The sequence below is a fragment of the Cheilinus undulatus genome, linkage group 5, assembly GCF_018320785.1.
Source record: "Cheilinus undulatus linkage group 5, ASM1832078v1, whole genome shotgun sequence".
Lineage (NCBI taxonomy): Eukaryota > Metazoa > Chordata > Actinopteri > Labriformes > Labridae > Cheilinus > Cheilinus undulatus.
This window is the reverse complement of record NC_054869.1, coordinates 23,311,524-23,334,527: the sequence shown is the minus strand read 5'-3', so window position 1 is coordinate 23,334,527 and position 23,004 is coordinate 23,311,524. Positions and strand designations below refer to the sequence as shown.

At 38.0% G+C, this 23,004-nt stretch overlaps 1 protein-coding gene across 3 annotated transcripts in view; it reads left to right on the top strand.

Annotated features, from left to right (window-relative positions):
• The first annotated feature begins 3,342 nt into the window (after positions 1–3,342).
• grin1b (glutamate receptor, ionotropic, N-methyl D-aspartate 1b) overlaps positions 3,343–23,004 on the top strand; it is a 90,540-nt gene continuing 70,878 nt past the window's right edge. For all 3 annotated transcript variants that reach the window (XM_041788403.1, XM_041788402.1, XM_041788404.1), the window contains exons 1-4: positions 3,343–3,936; positions 8,682–8,938; positions 16,602–16,736; positions 19,260–19,436. In XM_041788403.1, the coding sequence (XP_041644337.1) occupies position 3,936; positions 8,682–8,938; positions 16,602–16,736; positions 19,260–19,436 (570 nt within the window). In that variant the 5' untranslated portion in view covers positions 3,343–3,935. The remainder of the gene's footprint in view (positions 3,937–8,681; positions 8,939–16,601; positions 16,737–19,259; positions 19,437–23,004) is intronic.

Below are 23,004 nucleotides of genomic sequence, written 5' to 3'. Positions count from 1 at the left end.
AAGCCTGTCCTCCATGAAAATGTTTTAACACAGCTAATGTAGCTTACGCGGCCCCTTTAGCTGATACGCAGCTTATGTAGCTAACATACAGTGCTTAACAAATTTATTAGACCACCTGTCATATTTGTCTCAGAGACCACCCAGCATCATAAAGTGCTTTAATGTGGACTCTTTCATTTTCAGTGAGCTCTCCATGTTTTACCATTTTGAACAGGAATGAGGAATTTCAAACTGAATTCACCTTTTTATACCCAAATTTGAGCCGGCTCACTGGGCTTCTCTGAGAAGTCAGAAATGAATCAAGCATAACATTCAACCACTAAAACTCATTTTTCTGTTCAGAAATGCAAGTAAATAACTATAATTTGACATATTAATCAAGAAATATTAATGTGCTTTACTATTTTTTCAGTTTTTTTGTAAATCAGTAAATTGGAAAATTCATGGATAACAATAATAATTATATTTTAGCATTAAAAATATCATTTGGGTTAAAGAGCTTCTACATATCGGTGTATTAACCATTGCATAAACAATGTTGTTAATTTAGGGCAGCTGTGGCATAAACCTCACTTTGGGTGGTGGTCTAATAAATTTGTTAAGCACTGTAGCTTAAACTAAGCTAACAAGGCAATTATGCAAGCTACATAGCTACATTATCAATGTAGCTCTGTTAGATTTACCTACGTTTGCTAAAGCTCATGTTGCTAAGGCTAACTTAGCCACATTGTCTTATGTAGTAACATTTATTACCTGGCTAAAGTAGCTATGCAGGCTTTAGCTAAAGCAAACAAAGCTAAAGCGAGCCACTGCTCGTGTAACTACTTCTAAAATGGGTCTATCCATACCTTTTTCTCGAACTTATTTATGAAATATTGCTTTGTCTGAAATGTTTGAAATGTGGTTATTTCATGAATGTAACTGACAGACTTTGCTTATGAATTGGTATTTCCTTTGCCATTGTTGTTGACAAAGTTGATATCAGAAATCCTTTCCCTCTCGATTTTGATTGAGAGAGGGTGACATTGACGAGCCCCGACATGCTCAGTAAGTGAAATTATTTTTAAGCTGAGAGCCCTGTGGGAACTGTGGCAAAAATGACTTAATAAATAAAACAGCTGATGTGAGGATATTTTGTGCTTGGGATGCTGAGCCCTGAAAACACTTGACTAAATCGGTTTTGTACTGAAAATGAGTTCTCCAAAGAAATAAAACTGCGGCTGTGGACACAGGCCCTTATAATAGCTGCATGGCCTGCATGGCTAAAGTTAAATACTGTATGTTAAAAGTAACCCTTGACTTCTAATAACTTTAAATGTCGCTCACCTCCCAACCTGCACCAGTTGTGGTGCTTCAGACCTGCTACTTTAATATGTCAGCTCACCCTGACCTATCCAGCATTTCAAATTTTTACAAGGGGGCCAGTGCTAGCAGGAAAGGTACACATGAAGTTTGACTGTTTGCAATCAAACTCATAAAACCCAATTGGGCCATGTCAGAAAAGTTTCAGGACTGCAATGTGTATGACTGTGTGTAAAAGGATCTTAACAGAGAAAAACTAACAGAAGAACAGTTTGGAGCAACAAACAGACAAAGCTGCAAACAGATTGTTAACAAAAGGCTAACAAGATAGCAACTTAGAACAAGAAGATGCTCATAATGTCTAATAGGCAGAAGAGCTAATTCAGAAGCAGTGTGACTGTTGGTCAGAGTCTGAAACCTATCTGGATCATGTGGACCCAGGTCTGGACCCTCTTCACTCAACTCTTCAGGTTCAGCATGTGTGCCGGAAAAGGCCAGTACGAGGGTAAAAGTGATAATTATAAGTCATATGTCGGAAGAGAAGGGGGCTTAGGGGGTGGGGATGCTTGTTTCCGTGGCAACCACACAAGGGTCTGGAGCTGAATCCCTGTTGCTGCGGCAACCATCCATGCTGGCAGCGGATGGTATGATGAATGTGATTTAAACACAGAAAAAAACATAGCAGCAGACGACGTCTAAATGACGGATTTCTTCTTATGCTGCTCTAAGTAGGCCGACTCGAGTAGGCCGACTCTCAGCAGGATGACCGCTTATTGATTATTGATAGAAGAAGACAGTTCTTCAATCATAAAGCTTAAATTGGAAAGTAAAGTGGACGTATAAAGTAAAATAGTCAGTTGACGTGAGGTATGATTGTAGATTACAGAGTAGGCCAAAGACTTCTGTGTGTCTGTCTTAGGATTTATTTATATTTGTCCAAACTTCAGTCCCCCCACCTAATACCTGTCAGAACCCATCAATGAGGCATAAGATTTCTGAAAAAGAATGGGTCTGAATTTTCTTGCGATTTTATTTTGATGTTATTCCTATCTAAGGAGCACAGAATGCTATCTCCATCTAAGTATATGGGAAGTGCTCCTAATTAATGAACTAATAACCACAAACCAAAGTCTCAACATGAAAGTGTAATTTTACACTTTGAAAAGACTTGTTAGATTTTATAATCAGTAAACAAATACCTACTAACACGAAGACATCCACACAAATAGACTTATATGTGCCTATTTGAGCATGAAGAAATAAAAACAGAATGTTGATCCTCTCAGTGTTTCTTTGACATCCTGCCAAAAAATCTATAGCAAATCAACGAAAGGCCTACACATGCCAATATAGATATGCAAATGTTAAGATGTATGCATATGTGAATGTCAGCTTACAGCCTATCCTTTATGCATGAATGACACCAGGACTGTTCTACAGAATATAGTTAAAATGTATAATTGAAAAAAGACTGATAAGGGTACCTTTAGTTGAAATTAAACGCATCTATTGCCATTTTTAGGCTAACATTCAGTGAGCTAAAAGATTTTTTTTTATAAATAGCCCAACTGAATTAAAGGTAAAGTTAAAACTGTTAATTCCTTTCAAACATTTCAAAGACAAAAATAGAAAAGTAAAGCACTCAAGACAAACTAACAAGCAAAAACTCCATTTAGCAGGAAAGATAGGCTACAATAATGGTGAAACCAATCAAAATGTTTGTATGTGGAATGATTGGGAATAAATGAATGAAGGCCCACATATTCAGGTAAACTGATAGGATTTAGTAAATAAAGGCTTTGGATTTAACCGCGTTAATAAGACTAAATGCGTCTATGACTCAGAGTGTGAAGGTGTTTAGTGTGACCGCGCGTGCAATAGCAGGTGTCGCTTCATTAATTCACAAACAGTAGCTCGTTCCCGCGCTTCAGGGCTCGCGCGCCTCCTCTCCTCCGTCTCTCGGCGCGCGGGAACGAGCGGCTGGATCCAAGGACGGACCGCGGGCTCGCGAGCTTCAGGTCATCTGGAAGTCCGCGAGCATCAACCGACTGATACAGAATACCCGATCGATATTTGAAAGAAAAACTGATGAATTCACCAGGAAAGAGAAGAAAAACAACATATGAAGGACATTTAATGTGTTCAATGAAATGAAATGATGAGGACACGGTGAATCAACAGGACGCGGCGCGAGGAGGTATCAACAATGTCAGCGGCGTTTGTCGATTAAACTGAATGGAAAACAACATTTAATCGATAAAATAAGCAACACACCAAAGGATTTAGACCTACGGCAAGATTCTGTGTTGGTATCGAACAAAAACTACGCGATAACTCGGATTTTCACTGGTTTTAAATTTCCTTTATTATTGAAAAAAAAAAAAGAAACAACACCTTTTAACCTGAAAGACCCGAGTCACCGAACAGAACCACAGAGGAACAAGCTAACGTTACCGAGCTGGTGCTGTTAATACAGGGAGGAAACACCGTGATTTGAATAAATCACAGACGGTGAAATCAACAGGAGACCGCCTGAACGACGCAGTTTTGTAACGGAATTCAAAGCTGAGAGAAAATATCGGTTTTGATTTGACAATCTCCAGGAGGAAAAAGAACCAAAACCAGCTAATGAAAGTAAGTCGGAATTTATTATATTTCTATTTTTTTGTTTTTGTTTTTTGTTCCTCTGTTTCACCTTGATGAAACGTTTCAGTTATTAATCTCTCATAGGTCATTTCAGCTTCACCATCCTTTCCCTCACCATCAAAACGTTTTTTTTTTTAACCAAAGGGCTTGCTAAACACATACATACATTTTCTACATGTATTTCTTCTGTCTTCTTCATGATTTGGAAATTTTCTGAGATGATTCATAATCTTAATCTAATCATTCCAACCTGCTCAGTCCTTCTCTGTCTGGGGTTTTGTATGAATATTTTATATATAAATATTAACCACCCTCCAATTCTTGCATTAACCAGATTTAGAAAGAAAGATGTCAAATAAAACAGCTAAACATCTATTTTTTAATTTCAAATAGTGACAAAAATATAAAAATGATAAACTCTGAGTATTAAAGTTAAGATCTGACTTTGCTTAAAATACAAAGATGTCATATGCTGTAACTGTTTTCATAGTTTGGGTACATTTTTTGATAAGCCAATCAATATTCAGTCAGCCAGTCATCTAGATGAGAGAGTGAGGCCACACCCACCTCGTAGATTTCATCATTGTGTGGAGATCAGTTTAGCAGGGCTTTCTCTTTAGTCAATGAAATAGCCAACGATTATAACAATCATTGGCTACTGATCTCTGCTTTAGTCAAGTTTTAAAGTAAAAACCCTCAGTCCAAAAGAGGCGTGATAGTTGAGAGTGCGGGGATATAGTTGTTTGTCTATCATAGTGACTTAAAGTCCTGTATCATAAAATACATTTCCAAACAACAGCAACATGTTGTAGGCTACACTCAGGAGACAGGAGTTGCATTTGACAGCTTACTTACGACTCTTTTCTTGCATGCTCATTGGCTGTTGGCAAGTTTTTGTTTTTTTCCCCTGTCATTCACTTTTATTGAAAGAAAACAAAATGGGAAAAGAAATGAAATATGGTAGAGATATAAATACATAAGCTAACAGATAAATTGTGATTGATTAGCGCTAGCCTGTTAACCCGAAGCTAAAGCTAAACATTATGTTGTGTTCTCACCAGATACAAACCTTTTCGTATTAATCTGAACGTGTGAATGAAGAAAGTTGATTAATTTTTTAAAACTTGCACAAAAAATTAGATCCACTCCGGTGTCAAATCCTGTGTTTGCAAGTGCCCACAAAATGTGAGAGGGGAGGGGCCTCCTTCTCCCATGACCAGCAGTTCAGTCAGCTGTCAACTGAGCTTGACTACATTGTTAGGATTGCTGCTTTGTGTCCGCTGTGACAAAGTGACAGACAAAAGTTTTCTCAGCTTACCAGACAATCTGACTTTCTCACTCTCTTTCCTCCAAGCGAGCTCCTTTTTATTCCTTTGCTGGTAGAACAGGCACATTGTATTGTATAGCTCAGGGTAGCCACAGACAGACACCACAAGTTTCGCCTCCATTTTCCTCTCACTAGGCTGGTCCTTTGGGGATCTCTGGTGACCTATTTCATGTATGTCACAAGGGATCACCATGCTGATTGGCCATCAAGTAATTCACTTAGGATCAGATTTTTGAACTCTTGTCAATAATCATATAAAGCGAGCAGTGCGTTGAACGTTAGTTATATATTCCCGTGATTCACATTGCACACGGTGGCGTTATAATCGCTCAAGGCGAATTTGGGATGAACTTGTGATCGTTATGATTGGGGTTTATTTGTATTGTAAGCCAATGTATAAAATGGCCGCCACCAGGGTAGCAATTAGCTTGGATGTGGCTGCAGGTTTCAGCATGAATTTTAGCCAGTGACAACCTCCACCGCTTAAACACTATGGCAGCACTATCCTGTGTAGCTCAGGCTAGCTCTGGATCTGTGCATGTCTACTACCTCGTTTTGTCTTGTTGCTCTGATTGGCCAGTCATGGATGTGACAGAACATTTGTCCAATCACCTTCTGAGGCGATACTACTGTATGGGAGGTTTCCCACATGAATGTGAAATATATCCATGCATTGGAAATGTGAAACAGTCTATTAGGGAGGTTAAGAAATATGAGATTTTTATAAATCAATATTTAAAAATCATTGCCATTCCTTCAAGTAAACAGCTAAGGGAAGCATCTGTGTTATTGGGTTGCAGAGATTTGAATGATTAGATTTATGTCTCTTTCATGTATTTGTGTAAATTGCCTGTATGTTATCTGAATTTAGCAAGACTGGAAACCAGAAATACAGCCTGCCAGCTTGTTTTTGTATTGTTGCCAATTCCTCAGCCAGTCATAGAGATGTTCAGCATTTAGATTTAGTGATTCAGCTTTGGGTGAATTCTGTTATGTTCAGATAGCAAAAGAAAAGCTGAGCAGAACTCCCCCATGCTGCCTGACTGCAGTGGAGGCCGTAAACTCTGCGTCCTAACAGATGAGACATGGGGCAGCCACAAGCAGTTGAAGAAAGAACTCTCAAACATGGATTCTGTCATGGCGAACAGAAATTATCACCTGATTTACGTCCAAGTGTGCATTTAATGTGATTTGATGCATATAATAGAGTAGATGTTACGTTTATCAACTTTGTTTTCATTTAAAAATACGTCACAACTGAGACATGTTATTGTATGTGGATGGGTATTTTGGTTTTATCTTTGTACAGTAGAAAGTGAAAGAGACATGTTGTCCATATTTATATACAGTGGATGCTCTGCACACTGAATGAAAAGGGAATCTCCTATTAATCCAGTATAAAACAGACTTTCCACAATAAGAGTCTCTCTCTGTTCTCTTCATTTTCAAAGTGCCCATAAATCCTCCCAGCACTGTCTGAGTTTTAAAACTCATATGTTCGCTGTAACCCTGAGCCCTGTCTAATTACTCACCCTTCTCCTAAGCTGCTAGTTTCTTCTGAGACATCTCACTCAGAAATGAGTGTTACACCAGCGAAGTGTGTGTTTGTGTAATCATTTGCAAGATCAAGATTGAGGGCACGATAATGAGATTTAAGAAGTACTGGGGTTTTATCAGTCAAATGTGAGTCAACAGCAGAAAAGAGCACTTTGCCAATGAAAGCTGTGAGATTACAGTAGCAGAAAGCGGCTTTCAGCAGACTGTAAACAAATTAAAACGTGATAAAACTCTCTTTGCTGTTGTCTCTGGTAAAGATGTAGCTCATGTTTGATAATGCTCTTTTATGAAGGTGCCTTTTTTTAGACTAAAAGCAGACATCTTATCACACTCTTAAAAGCCACTGCACTCCAATGACAGAACAATAATTTTTACCCTACAGACCACAGGAGCCAATAGATCGTCAGTACTGTTTTCTGCTTAATCATTGTATTTGCCGATAGAGTAGTGAATTTTCAGAGAAAGATATGATGCTCTATCCTGTTTTATAAGTGCCTCTTTCTCTGAAACTAACAGGTCTGTCTTTGCTAGCATCCATCTGTTAGTCCCTGTACTTTGATCAGACTCATTCAGCGCCCCTCAGGATTACACAGCAGCTATTAGTGCCGGGTTTGTAATGTGCTTTCTGTTGCAGAGCCCAAACATCTGATACATATTTGTCATTTAGAAGTAGAAATATGTTAAAAACATTTGCCAGGTTTATGATCCATGATCCCACACTTCCACAATGATGACTTTTTAAATAGATTCTGAAATAACATCACAAATAGCTCGTGTTTGTTTAGATGCAGCCTCAGTATGATCTGCAGCCTCAAGCATCATATTGACAGCAGCAAAGCATTATTGATCTGAGCAGACTGAAATATCTCATTAACCGTTTGATAGATTGTGATGAAATGTGGTTCAGACATTAATGTCCCTCTCAGGATAGCTAATATGGCTTTAATGATCCTCTGATTCCTCATATGAGCCATCATCAGGCTCAAATTTGAAGGATAAAATAGTTTGGTTAAAGTTAAATTCCTGTTGGACTTACGGCATTTCAATCTGATGTTCTTTGTGTGCAATGCTGAATAACTTATAACGACAGTTAACTTTGCAGAAAAAGTAGGGAAATGTATGTTTTGATAGATTATTTCTTTGTTGTAACAACGCTTCTTGGCAATGGATCTTCTACAGATGGAAAGCCTGTTTATTACCCTTTAAATGGTGCCACATTTATAAGGAACATGCATTCGCGGGATGAGCAGCAGAGCTGAATATGTGGGTTGCGCCCATGAATAATTGACCAAATCCCGGCCATATCCATATCCATTTTCATTACTTTTATTTTTAAATGCAATACATTTTATGTTGACAAAAACAGATTCTGTCCTCTACTGGTTTAAAAAGGACATTGCAACAATAAATATTTTTGTGAAGTCTATAATGAGTTATATTTATCTCTACTTCAGCTTGCATAATGAGGGTTCTTAACCTAGTAGTACGCTAATATGCTACTGTAGAATGATGAATTTTGTACCTCCTTATCATCTGAATGGTCTATGAGCATAATATCTAGCGCCGTGTAGAGACCCCATACAGACATGAGGCATAGACAATGCTGCTGCTAGCTTAGCGGTTTCTTTGTGACAGACAGCAACTCAGTCTGATTCACATATTTTGCTTGGACACTAAAGAGCTATCAGATTACAACTCACAGTTCATACTGAGAATCAGTAACAAAAATTGGGTAGGAACAGAAAAAAGAGTGGATCAACCCATCTCATGTAGCTAAAACTAGAGTCTTTAAATCTGTTAGCTTCTCTGAAGACTGTTTACTAACCTCTTTTTTCCACCCTCTCCTCAGTGGAGCTCCGAGGCGTGCTGCTCCTCACCGTCCTGCAGTTCTGTTCAGTCGCTCGATGTGGCTGCGAGCCTCGGCTGGTGAACATCGGTGCCGTGCTGAGTCAGAAACGCTACGAGCAGGTGTTCAAGGATGCAGTGAGCCAGGCCAACACTCTCTATGGAAAAGAGAAGTTCAAGATGAACGCCATCTCCGTCACACACAAACCCAACGCCATCCAGATGGCTCTCTCTGTCTGCGAGGATCTCATCTCTAATCAGGTGAGGGCGCTCTGCTCATCCCGTCACCTGAATCAGCCTCAGGTGTTCTTCGACCCAGTGTTAGATTTGTTCAAAAAGTCAAATTTAAGTTTTGATGATTTCTCTGAAAGTTTGATATTTAGTGAAAAACTCTGATGTTGTAACAGTTGTTTTCTGGTGTGTTGCAGGGATAGCACAGGGACACTTATGTAATGTCCTGTTGTAAAATTTTAGGAGTACTTTGATTCCCAGTGTTTGATTTGCTGTTCACTTTGATATTATTCTGTGATATTCTTTGCTTCTACCATGGTTGAGCACATTTGGTGATTATTTTCTGGAAGGTATGTGTGGCAGGTCATGTAAAATGCTGTGGTTTCCCACTTATTCTGGGTTTGGTGATGAGAGGAGTGGGACAGAGAGCAGGGACACAGAGCAAGATGAGGATGATGGAGGGTGAGAAAGCAGGGACACAGAGCAAGATGAGGATAATGGTGGGGAAGAAAGCAGGGACAGAGAGCAAGATGGGGATGATGTTGGAGAAGAAGGCAGGGGCAGAGAGCAAGATGATGATGAGGGCGGAGTAGAAAGCAGGAACAGAAAATAAGATAATGATTAGGGCGGAGTCAAAAGCAGGAACAGAAAGTGAGATAATGATTAGGGCAGAGTCAAAAGCAGGAACAGAAAGTGAGATAATGATTAGGGAGGAGTCAAAAGCAGGAACAGAAAGTGAGATAATGATTAGGGCAGAGTCAAAAGCAGGAACAGAAAGTGAGATAATGATTAGGGCGAAGTCAAAAGCAGGAACAGAAAGTGAGATAATGATTAGGGAGGAGTCAAAAGCAGGAACAGAAAGTGAGATAATGATTAGGGCAGAGTCAAAAGCAGGAACAGAAAGTGAGATAATGATTAGGGCGGAGTCAAAAGCAGGAACAGAAAGTGAGATAATGATTAGGGCAGAGTCAAAAGCAGGGACAGAGAGCAAGATAATGATTAGGAAGGAGTCGAAGGCAGGGACAGAGAGCAGGATGAGGATTATGGACGAGAGGAAAGCAGGGACAGAGAGTAAGATGCTGAGGATGTTGGAAGAGAGGAAATCAGGAAAAAAGGAAGGCTTTTTTTTCTGAGGGTTGTGACGAGGAGGAGAGGAAAGAAGACGAAGGTGAAGAATGTGAGGGCAATGCAGATGAATTTTCGCCAGCTGACTGAGGATTATGGCCAGAGAAGCTCACTGATAAAGAGAGAGAGAGAAATTTGTTTGCAGACTGGCCTATAAACATGCAGACATTCTAAAAAATCACACCTCAAGATAAGCAAGGCAAACCATTTCTTAATTACCTAAATTGTTCAAAGTCAGCCAGTGGGCGTGAGAGAACGAGAAGAGATTGGCTTATTTCTAGTAAGTGTAGTGGCCCTGTACTGCATCCCATGCTTTCTGTTCACTCATGAAGTGTCAAAGCCATCCAGAAGTGCACTGAACAGCAAGGATTGATTAAAGGTAGTGAAAATGAAATGGCAAAAATTGTAAAACAAATTACCAGAATATGAGAAAAGCAATCCCTGTAAGTGGTGCTATTTGAATTGGATAACCCTAATAATATAAAGTAAATTTAATTAAACCATAGTAAAATAATGCTAATTAATATACAGTAATTATTGATTAAAAAACCATTAAAATGCATAGATATTTGTAAAACAACATACATTTTTGGGCTTGTCTGGAAGGCTGTTATTTTATTTTTAATCCTTAGCCAGCCAGTGATGATCTGGAGATAGATCGAGAGATAGTTATTTGCACAGTTCTGTTGAAACTGATCTCTAATGAAGCCATAATATTCAGAGCATCACTTCCAAAACCTTTAAGTTTTGATATGAAGCATTTAAAGAGAGCTTGTTATGATGTCACTTCTTGCGCTAAGATACCAATGTAGGTTCTGTATTTCTATATTTCAGTCTAAGCCAAAACACTCCTGCTCATTAAATGAGCATATTCAAATTCATTAAAGCATCATCTTTAAAAAGAACTAATGGCGCGTTTATAACTTATATTTATATTTAGTTCAAAATGAATAATAATCCGTAGTCTAGCCTGCTGTTAACCCATAATTTTGACATTGAATTGACCTTGAACCTGAGATTGCTCTGCAGTAAGAGAAACCCTTCACAGTTTCTGGTCAGTGCTGCATTCTGCTGCCCAACATCGTGCACGGATCAGTGACGCCCGATTATTTGGCCTGATGTGAATTTAAAAGGTCAAAGAATTTGCCATAGGCTTGAACAAAAGGAAAAAAACTTGCAACTGATCAGTCTTGATCATTTTAGATGTTAAAAATTCTGCACAACCATGTTCATCTCTGATTTCTGCAGAGAAAAGAAGATCTTTTTGTTCTCAGATGCTCTTTGCCTTGGTTTTGCTCATTCTCCTTTGACCAATCCTGAATCTTTATGAACCTTTTTTTTCACCCATTACACAACATTTTGTGAGTCGTGCTGTCCTGCGCAGGACTCTGAGAAACAGAACATAAATAAGTGATTTTCACGGCTGCAGAGAGGGAAACAGGCGACATGCTGGAGCGGAGAGAAACTATTTAGCTTCTCATGAATAATTAATTTCATAATGAAAGGGTAATTTCTTTAATCTGAAGTGAGAAGATTTATAGGCCACAGACTCAAGTCGTGTCTGAGAGCAGAAAAGTTAAAGTCTGAAGTCTAAAGCTTTGGTGTGTGATCTGCTTGTCTAATAAAGTTTTGCTGAGAACAGATATAAACCAAACTGTATTTTACTTCAGAATCAAGCTATTTTTAATTACATTTATTGCAGGGATATTATATTTCTACAGCATTTCAAAGGTATATTTATAAATATTCATTTTTTCCCTTTTACTTTGAGCTGCTGAAACATGATTTTGTCTTTATTATACATAAGGAAATTCACAAACTGAATCCTAAATGTTAGACTAGATCTTGAAACTTGAGGCTCTGAACTGTGTGAAAAAATCTTTAATTCAGATAATTCGGTTGCTGTTCAAGCTCAGGAAAACTCAGCCAAGGGAGGGAATTATATACATTTTTAGTCGCATCATGCAGCATTCAAACAGAAATGCAGAGCAGAATGATGTTCATACAAACTCAGAGTAAAACCTTTAGCAAAGCCTGTAGCTATTAGAAAAACTCTCACTGAATGGTAGTCTGTAGAGAGAAAACCCTTCTTTTCGCTTGATTTGTGACATCAGTAAATGTTGTTGCTACGATTTTGTCTCACTTGCAAATTTGAAGCCCCCTCCAATGCAGCGTGAGTTTGTTTAGTAAATTTGCTCTCATTTTAATTTTATGAGTAGAGTCTGACACATTTCACATTGAGTAAAATGAGTCAACCGTGTTGAATGCGGCTGCAGATTTTTTCAGAATCAGCGAGAAAAAAAAATCTATCAATACACTGAAGATCATCAGAACATCACATGTAACATCCTCCAGTAACGTGGTCTTTTGTAGAGGAAATGAGGCCAACATGGCGTCAAATTGTCAGACAAAGGCTTTGTTAGAGAGAGAGAGAGAGAGAGAGAGAGAGAGAGAGAGAGAGAGAGAGATGGACGACAGATTAACATCCTCTCTCTTGCTGCAGAAACAGAGATGTAATCCGTCCATCCTCCCAGTAGAGAGATGGACGGATTATAGAGTCACACACACATGCATGCACTCACACACACATTTATGTGTGATTAAGGCTCTCTTTCACTGTTTCACATAATTCTCGAATACAAATGGATGCCTTTCATTGACAATCTAATCATGAGTAAAATGAGTTAAATAATTTGAGTAAAATATTGATAGAGTCGTTCCTATTCAGACATTCCACCAAAGAGATGAACTGAAAGGATGTTTCTAGTGAAAATGTTCTATTCAACACGCTTCTAAAGGGAAGCACTAGAGTTTAAGTTCATCATAACCACATAAAGCAGTGTTTCCTGCAAAACTAGGCCGTACCAGCGTTCATTTTGACAGCTGTTTTAAATTTAGTCTTGGTCAAACAGTGTCTTAAATCACATACTTCTGTTAGTAAACTGTGATACAGTACACTTAAATGCAGTACAGAGCACTTAATCACAGCAGGTTAGCATAGTCTCAAATCACACACTGCTGTTTTGCACTGACAGGAAGTGACAACAGTTTAACCACCTCTGTTTTCTTCCTGTACTTTTTTTTTAACAGCAATCTGTAATCAGTCCAGAGTTGGTTTCATCGACCAAAACTATGACTAGAAATATTCACTGACAGACTTTTTTCCATTAGAAGACGAGACTAAGTCTAACCAAGTCTAACTAAAACTGACAAAAAGAAAGTGTAGTTTTCACCAAGATGACTAAAACGACACTAAATGTAATTAAAAAAAAATGCATCTGTATCTCTTCTGCCACTCAGCTGTAGAAAGACCCCAGGTTTGGCAGAGTTCGTAGAGCATGCTACCATGATTTGGTACAAGATTTAGGCAAGAGAATAAAAGGTTGAACTAAAGGTAAAGACTAATATATAAGGACTTTTTATGGACTAAAAGTAGACTAAAATGATTCTGAGTTTTCATCCTATAGTATTCGTATAGTTTCCACTAAAACTATAAAAGGTAGAAATTACTAAAATGTGAGTAAAACTAAAAGGCATTTAATTTAACGACTAAGACTGAAACTACAATTAGAAACAGCTGTCAGAATTAACACTAAATCAGATGTTAAGTCTGACAGCTATTTTCCTTCACTATTAGATTGATGCAACTTGTAATTAAAATTAACATTTGATTAAAGAAAATGTACTTATTTTGCCTTAAATGCCTTTTTCTTGACTGGAATCTGCTACTGTTGCTTATAAAACATAAGCTAGTTAGCAGATGCTGATGTTAACAAGCCTGTGGCTTGCTAAGAGTACAAATCCGCTGTTTCACCAATGTGGCATTCATTGAGGGTGGGAAGTTTCCATTGTTCCAAAATAATCTGATTACAATTTTCTTTTCCCTGACATTGCAATTGCAACCTAATATGTGATTATTTTTTAAGTTCCTCATCTTGAAAATTTTTCAACAAACACAAGCAATAAATCATTGTATAATACAACCAACAAAATATTAGATAGATTAAGTTAGGGCTAAACAATTTCTAAAAAAAACAATTAATTGTGATTATTTTCACTCATATTTCAAATTCAATATGAATTGTTATTTTGAAGGGACTGATCATTTTTATGTCACTCATTTAGATTAAGAAAAACATCTACAAAAATGAGAAAAAAAGTAGTATATTCTTGTAAAATATTCTTAACTTATATAAGTTTATTTGGCTAATTACTTTAATCTGCTTACCAGACTTCCATTCTGGTCATTCTCTTATATATAAATATATATATATATATATATACACACCCACAAAAGGACATACTTTAACACACGAACAAACACTGCTGCAGACAAGCTGCAGAAACATATTTAAAAGGGTAGAAACGCTTTGATTTTAACATGAGAGTGCATATCAGCGGACCTCTCTCTAACTCTCTGTCTCTCTCTTTCTTTTTCACACAACACACACTCTCATGCACTTGCCCATTTCATGTCAATCATATCTCGATTAAAAAAAGTCTCTCGTATCCATAAATATACCCTGGTGACACACCAGATTATGGTCTTTGTTTAGGAAACACTGGATAGATTTATGTAGTTTAACTTAATGGAAACAGGATAAAAGCAATCAAGCTGTCTAGGGATATCATTGGCTGGATTTTGGTATTGGCAGATGTTATCTTAAAAAGTTAATTATCTGTATTAGGAGGTATAAACAATTTGGATAATATTCACAACCAAGATATCTGCTGTAAATATTGATCACATGTGCAAATAAGTTTGTTATGTTTTAGGCAGGACCAACAGACCCACATCAGCTGAAGTACTTTTCTTTGTTCATCCTTATTCCTAAAACTGTAAAGTGTGTTTTTTAATGACTGAAGTTTGTTCCATTTTCTCATAAACTTTAACCTGTGTTTTAAAGACTGAAGCTTTAGGTCTGAACCTCATTAATATACACTGCCTGGCCAAAAAAAAAAGAAGTCGCCACCAAAAAAGGTCACACACTCTAATATTTCGTTGGACCGCCTTTAGCTTTGATTACAGCACGCATTCGCTGTGGCATTGTTTCAATAAGCTTCTGAAATGTCTCAAGATTTATTTCCATCCAGTGTTGCATTAATTTTTCACCAAGATCTTGTATTGATGATGGGAGAGTCTGACCACTGCACAAAGCCTTCTCCAGCACATCCCAAAGATTCTCAATGGGGTTAAGGTCTGGACTCTGTGGTGGCCAATCCATGTGTGAAAATGATGTCTCATGCCCCCTGAACCACTCTTTCACAATTTGAGCCCGATGAATCCTGGCATTGTCATCTTGGAATATGCCCGTGCTATTAGGGAAGAAAAAAATCCATTGATGGAATAACCTGGTCATTCAGTATATTCAGGCAGTCAGCTGACCTCATTCTTTGGGCACATAATGTTGCTGAACCTAGACCTGACCAACTGCAGCAAACCCCAGATCATAGCACAGCTCCCACAGGCTTGTACAGTAGGCACTAGGCATGATGGGTGCATCACTACCTGCCTCTCTTCTTACCCTGATGCGCCCATCACTCTGGAACAGGGTAAATTTGGACTCATCAGACCACATGACCTTCTTCCATTCCTCCAGAGTCCAATCTTTATGCTCCCTAGCAAAGTGAAGCCTTTTTTTTTGGTTAGCCTTACTGATTAGTGGTTTTCTTAAGGCTACACAGCTGTTCAGTCCCAATCCCTTGAGTTCCCTTCACATAGTGTGTGTGGAAATGCTCTTACTTTCACTATTAAACATACCCTTGAGTTCTACTGTTGTTTTTCTTTGATTTGATTTGGCCAAACGTTCAAGTGATCGCTGATCACGATCATTCAGGATTGTTTTCCGACCACATTTCTTCCTGGAAGACGATGGTTCCCCACTATCCTTCCAGTTTTTAATAATGCGTTGGACAGTTCTTAGTAGTTTCTGCAATCTCCTTAGATGTTTTCTCTGCTTGATGCATGCCAATGATTTGACCCTTCTTAAACAGACCAACATCTTTTCCACGACCACAGGATGTGTCTTTCGACATGGTTGTTTAAGAAATGAGAAAGTAATTATCCAATAGGAGGCTCGTACCTATTTGCTTAGTTAAATCCAGGTGGCGACTTTTTTTTTGGCCAGGCAGTGTATATTGGTATCCTTATCGGTGTTGTTGAATATCAGAAAAAAATCATATACAATGCATCCCTAAGGCTGTCAAAGAAATGAAGTGAAAAACATAATTAATGTGAGAGGCAGTAGAGGAGAGTCAGAAAGAAAATGGAAATACTCAAGTAATTCAAAAGTTTTTTGGTTTAATTTCAATCTGAATATATTTACTTGGTTGCATTTTAGTGCCCAGTCTTTCATTCTCTCTGTATATTCTTCTGGTATATGAATGATTTATAGATTGTTTTATTTTTTTGAATATTTTTCTTCAATATTGAAGTCAACAATAGAAATCTTTCCCTCAACAGTTTAAGTTCAGTTGAGCTTCTATGAATTTCTTTTCCCTATTACCCAGTAAAAGATAACTGTGGTTTCAGAACGCTTTGATAAAACAACTTCTTCTTCTCCTGCAGGTTTATGCGATCTTGGTCAGCCACCCTCCTCAGTCCAATGACCACCTGACTCCCACACCTGTGTCCTACACAGCTGGTTTCTACCGGATCCCTGTCATCGGCCTTACAACACGAATGTCCATCTACTCTGACAAGGTAGCTATTATTTTTACACCTTCAGAGGCTTCCTGAGTCTCACTGGATCATGGTCATATAAAAACACTATAATTTGGTTTGGTGAGATTTAACTATTAAGCACTTGAGTATTCAATCAGTTTGTATTAAATCTTATTGTGGCGCTCCTCAGGGCATCATCCTGGGTCCACAGATTATCATTTATGCAAATGATTCCAGTTTTTCCTGCAAACCATTGCAAACATATTCAGATCTTCAAAAAAACAAAGTTCTTTACAACTTTTATGTCAGTTTATATAAGAAAGATTGAAGTTTTTTTTTATTTACACATCTTTCCTTACTCTATATGTACATGCACTCCCTCAGTCTGGTTCCATTTTTACTAATGTCCCGTTTTATGAAATACTCCTCGCTTGTGCTTCATTTTGCTAAGCTTATGCTCAAATACATACTCATGTATTTCTGCACTCAACTGTCTTTTGTTTCCTCACACACTCAAAAGCGGAGAAAATCTAGGCACAGGGAGAAGAGGAAAGCTTTGCAAAATTCTCAATATGAAATCAATAAGCCATGCTCTTAAACTGAAAAAAGCAGTTGAGTAAAGATTCAACAAAGACCGCATTAGTGCAGCCATCAGGCGGTAATTCTTGTTTAAAGATGCATTAGGTGTTTTATAGATGGTTTTATTCAATAAGCTTCCTTTTACTTTACCAACTATTAGTCTAGTTCCTAAGTAAGAGCTAATTTCTAGTAAAGCAAATTTTTAGGCCTCCATCAGGAACCAACGGGCAGGAAGTATAATCAGATGCACTCCTGAACTCTTAGCTTCTTTTTCTAAAACAAAATAATCCACTAGAGTACACCAGCTGGTCTCTCATTTAGAACAGAGTGTACTTAATAAAGTGTGCATGATCCTGGCAGGTGTTTATTCTGAGTAACAGAGACGGTCTCGTGCTGTCTTTAGGCGCTGCTGAGTGCAGCTTGTAGAATATTTAGTCCAGTTTGTCCCAGTTCAAAGACGCTTTCAGCTGTGTAACTGAACTGGAAACCACTCAGAGTCTCTCTCAGCTTTACAATATTGATGAAATAATTCAGAGTGTTATCAGTCCCAGAATATCTCAACACTCCCAGCCAGCAGTGCTCCACTTCCCTTCCAATTTATTCCACAGGATTCAGAAGTGATGAAATATTCAGGTCTTTATTGGTCCAGATTTCAGGTGGAGGCTGAGGGCCCTGTTGAAACAATCTATAGTGCCCTGCCCTAAGTGTATGGCAGACATGCATTTATGGCAGCCTGAACTTCCTTCCTCTGGAGGGCTCAAAGTAAGGCACAGAGCAGGGAGGGAACGTCTTTCGTCTGTTAATAAATCAGAGGTTGGCTTTGAGTGTAACATGAATTTAAAAAGAGTGTAAAGTTCCTTTTACAAGGTGAATCTGGCACATTGCTTAATAAATGACAGATTGAGGCCTTTTTTTAAACAAGACTAGGTCAGGATATCGCTCTGTCTTCTGTCAGCCATCCCATCACAGAAAAAGGGCAGAGGGAAGTTTGATTTATGCATGAGGAACTGCAGCTTTATCTTACCGATGATCTAAATCTCAAGACTAACTGGACTGGTCAGGATGTAATGTGCCACATGTTGAATTTGAATCCAGGCTGCCTGCTACCTGGGATGCCTGAACAACCACTAAACCCCTTTGTGCCTCTGATCTTCATTAATTTATTTTTCTGCCAGATCATATGGTTAAATTCTCTGTTTATCGCTTAAAATTTAATATGCCCAATTTCACGCAGCCCAACAGTGCGCCACAAAGGCATCAGGGCATTGCTCATGCAAGACCAACTCGCCCATGGGTGCTCAGTTGTGTGCAGGTATATTTGCTGCTTCCACTATGTGGGCACAGAAAATGTCATCTGATGTAAACTAGCAATGACAGTTGCATTGCTCTGCATACCAATTTGCACCAGAGTAATAGGCCCCAGAGTGTTTGATTTTTCACACCAGCAGCAGCTGTTCACTCTGATTCTGTCGCCCGGCTGAGATATTAAAAGGTTTAAGGGTCGGGTCACAAATTAGAAACAAAGCAGAATAAGACCTTCCCTGTCTTCCCTGCAGTCGTTTCTGTCTATCATGCACAGTGGTCCGGTTATATTTGGCATGTCAGTTTTATTTATACAGGCTGAATTCACACATGACAAATACCCCTCAAAGGGTTTCACGCTGACTCGTTTGTCCTCACAAACATGTCTGTCTCACTCCTGTTTGTTAACCGTTTCTTTTCTTTCCTTTTAACAATCAGCTGCCTTCCATCAGTTCTCTCTGATTTACTGGTTTATTTCTATCAGCACCAGCTTCTTTAAGTGCTGCTTTAGTCTGAACCTGTCGAGTCATGAGTATTTTTGATTATGTCTACACATTAACATGGTTAACACTCAGAGTTAGTCCCTTAGACTAATTTTACCTAGTGTTTTTTTTTTCTTTTTTTTTTTTTACAAAAACCTTCTGAATTTCAAGCTTCATTCTTGTTGTTTTTTCTCTGCAGAGCATCCATCTGTCTTTCCTGAGGACAGTGCCTCCATATTCCCACCAGGCTCATGTCTGGTTTGACCTGATGAGAGAGTTCAGGTGGAACCACATCATCCTGATCGTCAGTGATGACCACGAAGGCCGAGCTGCTCAGAAGAGGCTGGAGACGCTGCTGGAGGAGAGAGAGACCAAGGTCAGCTATGAACGCGGACGCACACAAACACAGTTACACAGATACATGCACATACTCACAGTCTGTGTGAAGACACGTGTGTGCTGCAGGTCATGTCTGTTTATGTAACAAGGTGTTGTTTTAATCCAGGTGTGCGTGTGTCTTCTCATCATTCCTCCATCCATCAGACAGCAGACTCACTTCTACAACTCGCTTTACCTTTAAAAACACAGGGAGCCAATAAGCAAAAGCAATACTACATAAGAATGAGGGATTAATAGTCACTCTTGATAAAAATTTAAATTTAGGTTAACCAACTTCACTGTAGTGAAGTTGGTTAACCTAAATTTGCTAACTTTAGCAGATGACAGCCTTTGTCCCTCCTTATTTCTCCAGCCAGATGGACCTGACACAGTCCACGGGACACTTGTCACTGTTTTCTTGTTTCAAATTCTGCCAAATCATGCTCTAATACAAGATGTTATCCATTCATTGTAGGACTGTGCACTGGTCCCACAATCTGTTTGGATAAGGATTATCCTGCCAACGATTTAATTCACTTCAGTTTGATTTAATTTAATGTCAGATTGGCATCATGATGAATCATGATGGGTTGCATCCACAGTTTTCTTCATTGCTGTAAAAAATGTCTTTTCATCAATGAAGACAAGCAGTTAGATCAGTATGAACTTCCTTATTTAGACAGTGCTTTAGAAATCAATGTCAGCATAGATATTTTGACATTGTTCTCCCAAACAAATTTATTAGACTATGTAAATCCTCAAATAGTAACAAAGACCCTCTTTTAATTCAGAAGGTACCATGCCTTTATGTGAAGCAGGCATATGATCTGTTATGATTTAGTACCATTTAATTTAAAGGAGCCCAGTCGCTGTATGAATATCTGTATGCTGTAAAACCTCAATTTAAAAAAGCATTTACTTTAATAATGTATGATTAAATGATAACAGTAATTTAATGGTATTACTATATAATAATTAGGGCCGTCAAGAATAATAAAGTTAATTGCGATTAATTAAGGTCCACAATTAGTGCAAGAATATTTTTTAATTGCGTCTAAACACATGCTTTATTTTCTCTTTCAACACACTTTGGTTAAGGCCATGTCAGTGTCTCCATGCAGCCACAGTGATGTAGAGTAAGTCCATCACTGCTCCCTAATGCTTCACTTTTAAAAACTCACAGACAGCTCCTAAACAAGTCAAAATGTTATTTGCTCCTTTTTTATGATCTGTTATTTTATTTTCAGTCTATAACAAATCCTTTTTTCCGTGGTTAAGTCTATGTTTAAATCTTTGATCTACATGTAGAAGCAGGTCTGTGTCCAAACAGGAAATCAGTTACCCGTGGTTTAAGACAGAAGAAAAATCCAAAATGGCACAAAAACTGTTGTAGTTTTAAAATACAGTAAAAGGGTTTGATTAAGTATTAATGACTAATAGCGATTAAAAAATTAAGTCTTCTGACAATCCTAATAATAATGTAATTTATTTGTTTGCATGTAGAGCACTTTGTACCACCTTATTTTGTTTGTAAATTGCACTACAAATAAAGTTTAATCGCTTAACTAACAACATTGAAATTATATAAAAATACTTTGTGTTTTTGTGTATATATATATAAAAACAAGCTGAAAGGCTTAATTTATAATAAATAATAATAAAATTAAACCACCTTATCCCCTGTTCCTCATCTGTTTCTTCTTTTTCCTCACCCTGGAAGTTTCTCCTTTATTCATTAGGGGACTTAGCTCAGCCTTTTAGATTTTAAATCTGAGCAGACATTGTGATACGTAACCTCCTCTGTCTCTAAAACAATTTCCAAATCAAAATAACTCGTTGATAGCTTACGGTGCAGTGTATGCTTGTGTCAGGATTCTAGTGGACTGATCATCTCTGGTGCTTAATTCATTTTTTCGGTCCTCCGATCAGATGTGAATTTGTTTGACTGCTCTGAGGATGTTTGTTTGTCCAGTATTAAAATTTGAAATAACTACATTTTAATGATTGAAATTGTACTGAAACATATGAAACATGAGACAAACTACAAAAATGAACAACTAAGCTCGATTAGAATATTTTTTTCCCTCTGTTGTCTTCTCTAATTTAAAGCACACTGTGTTTACCCATTCTGCTCTTCGTTTCTTATGCTGCGTTTCTCACTGCTGACTCTTCCATGTTTCCACGTTGACTTTCAAACCTGGTCTTGATTGGCACACTTTAACTAACGTGGTTACAAAGAATCACACTTTAATAACTAATGTGTTAAGTAATATTATGCATGGTATTAGACTCGTGCTGTTAAGTTCATGGATCTCATTCATTCTTTGGCCATCTACCACCAAGGTCAAGAAACCTTTAGCGCTTATGACAGAGCTGCCATATTTTCTTTATGGAAATCAATCAACACCACCAGCAGGGGGTGTGTTTGAGCATCTGCCTTGTCCAGATATTATTTCCAGCATTAATATAACCTCTCAAAAAAATTCAAGTTATAACTGCAACAAAAAAAATTAAAGCATGCAAATCTGCAGTTACACTCCCTTTTATATGAGGACAGTTGGGATAAACCACATTAGTCATCACACTACAATAATTCAGAGGTAAATCCCTTTAAAATGAGGAATTCCAGGAACAATTATGAGTCATAGAAAATAAAAGGAAGATAAACTTGTTCTTCAGCTGCAGCTTTTTGTTTGCACTGAGGTTTGTTAAACTAGACTCGAGCACTGTTTGTAGAAGTGAAACTGCCTCTCTTCATCCCTCAGTCATCCCTCCATCATCCTCCTGGCTTCTATAATCTTCAGACGGCTTCTCTTTCATCACTTTCTTTTCTTCTCTGTTCTTTTTTAATCTCCACCAAGTGTTTTGTGTGTAAATATGTGCAGTTTGTTTGTCAGGAGGATATGTGAGGATCTTGTTTTGATGTTCATAAGATCATAAAGAAAGCTGCGTCTTCAAATCTGTGCAACTCAATCAGTGTCAGTGTTTCACTTCAGGGTCTGCTGAGTCACTCCAGGTCTTTGGAGGATGCGGGGTCGTGTTCTTTTGTTCTCGGATCACTTAATTATGCAGCTTACAGTGTTGATAACTTAATGCCAGCTTGAAGTTTCTGGCTCTTTCAATTTTCAACTGTTGTCATAGCAGCAGGTCCTTGAACTCAATCTGTTACACAGCACCTTACTCACAGTTAGAAGATCTTAACTAATATGTTTTATAGTGAAAAACAAACAGGAAGTGTTTTAAGATAATACCACCTGTCTAAATCATTGAATTTTGTTTGATTTAACACATATATACCTTATTGAGATACCTGTGTTAACTGTTGGTGTTGTGATCACAATTAAGAAGAATAAAAGAGGAACAACATAAACAGCAAAATTAAAAGGTCCTCCAACAGATACCTGTTTGTCTCACCTTGCCCATGAATCTCTGTATCTTTGTTTATATAGCTTATCCTGCAAATAGTTAGCTCGACTGTGCTGTCTAGGAAGCTGATAAGCTCCAGATTCTCAGGACTGTCTGTTGATACATCTGAGCCTCCATTCACAAAAACCAAGCATCCAGAA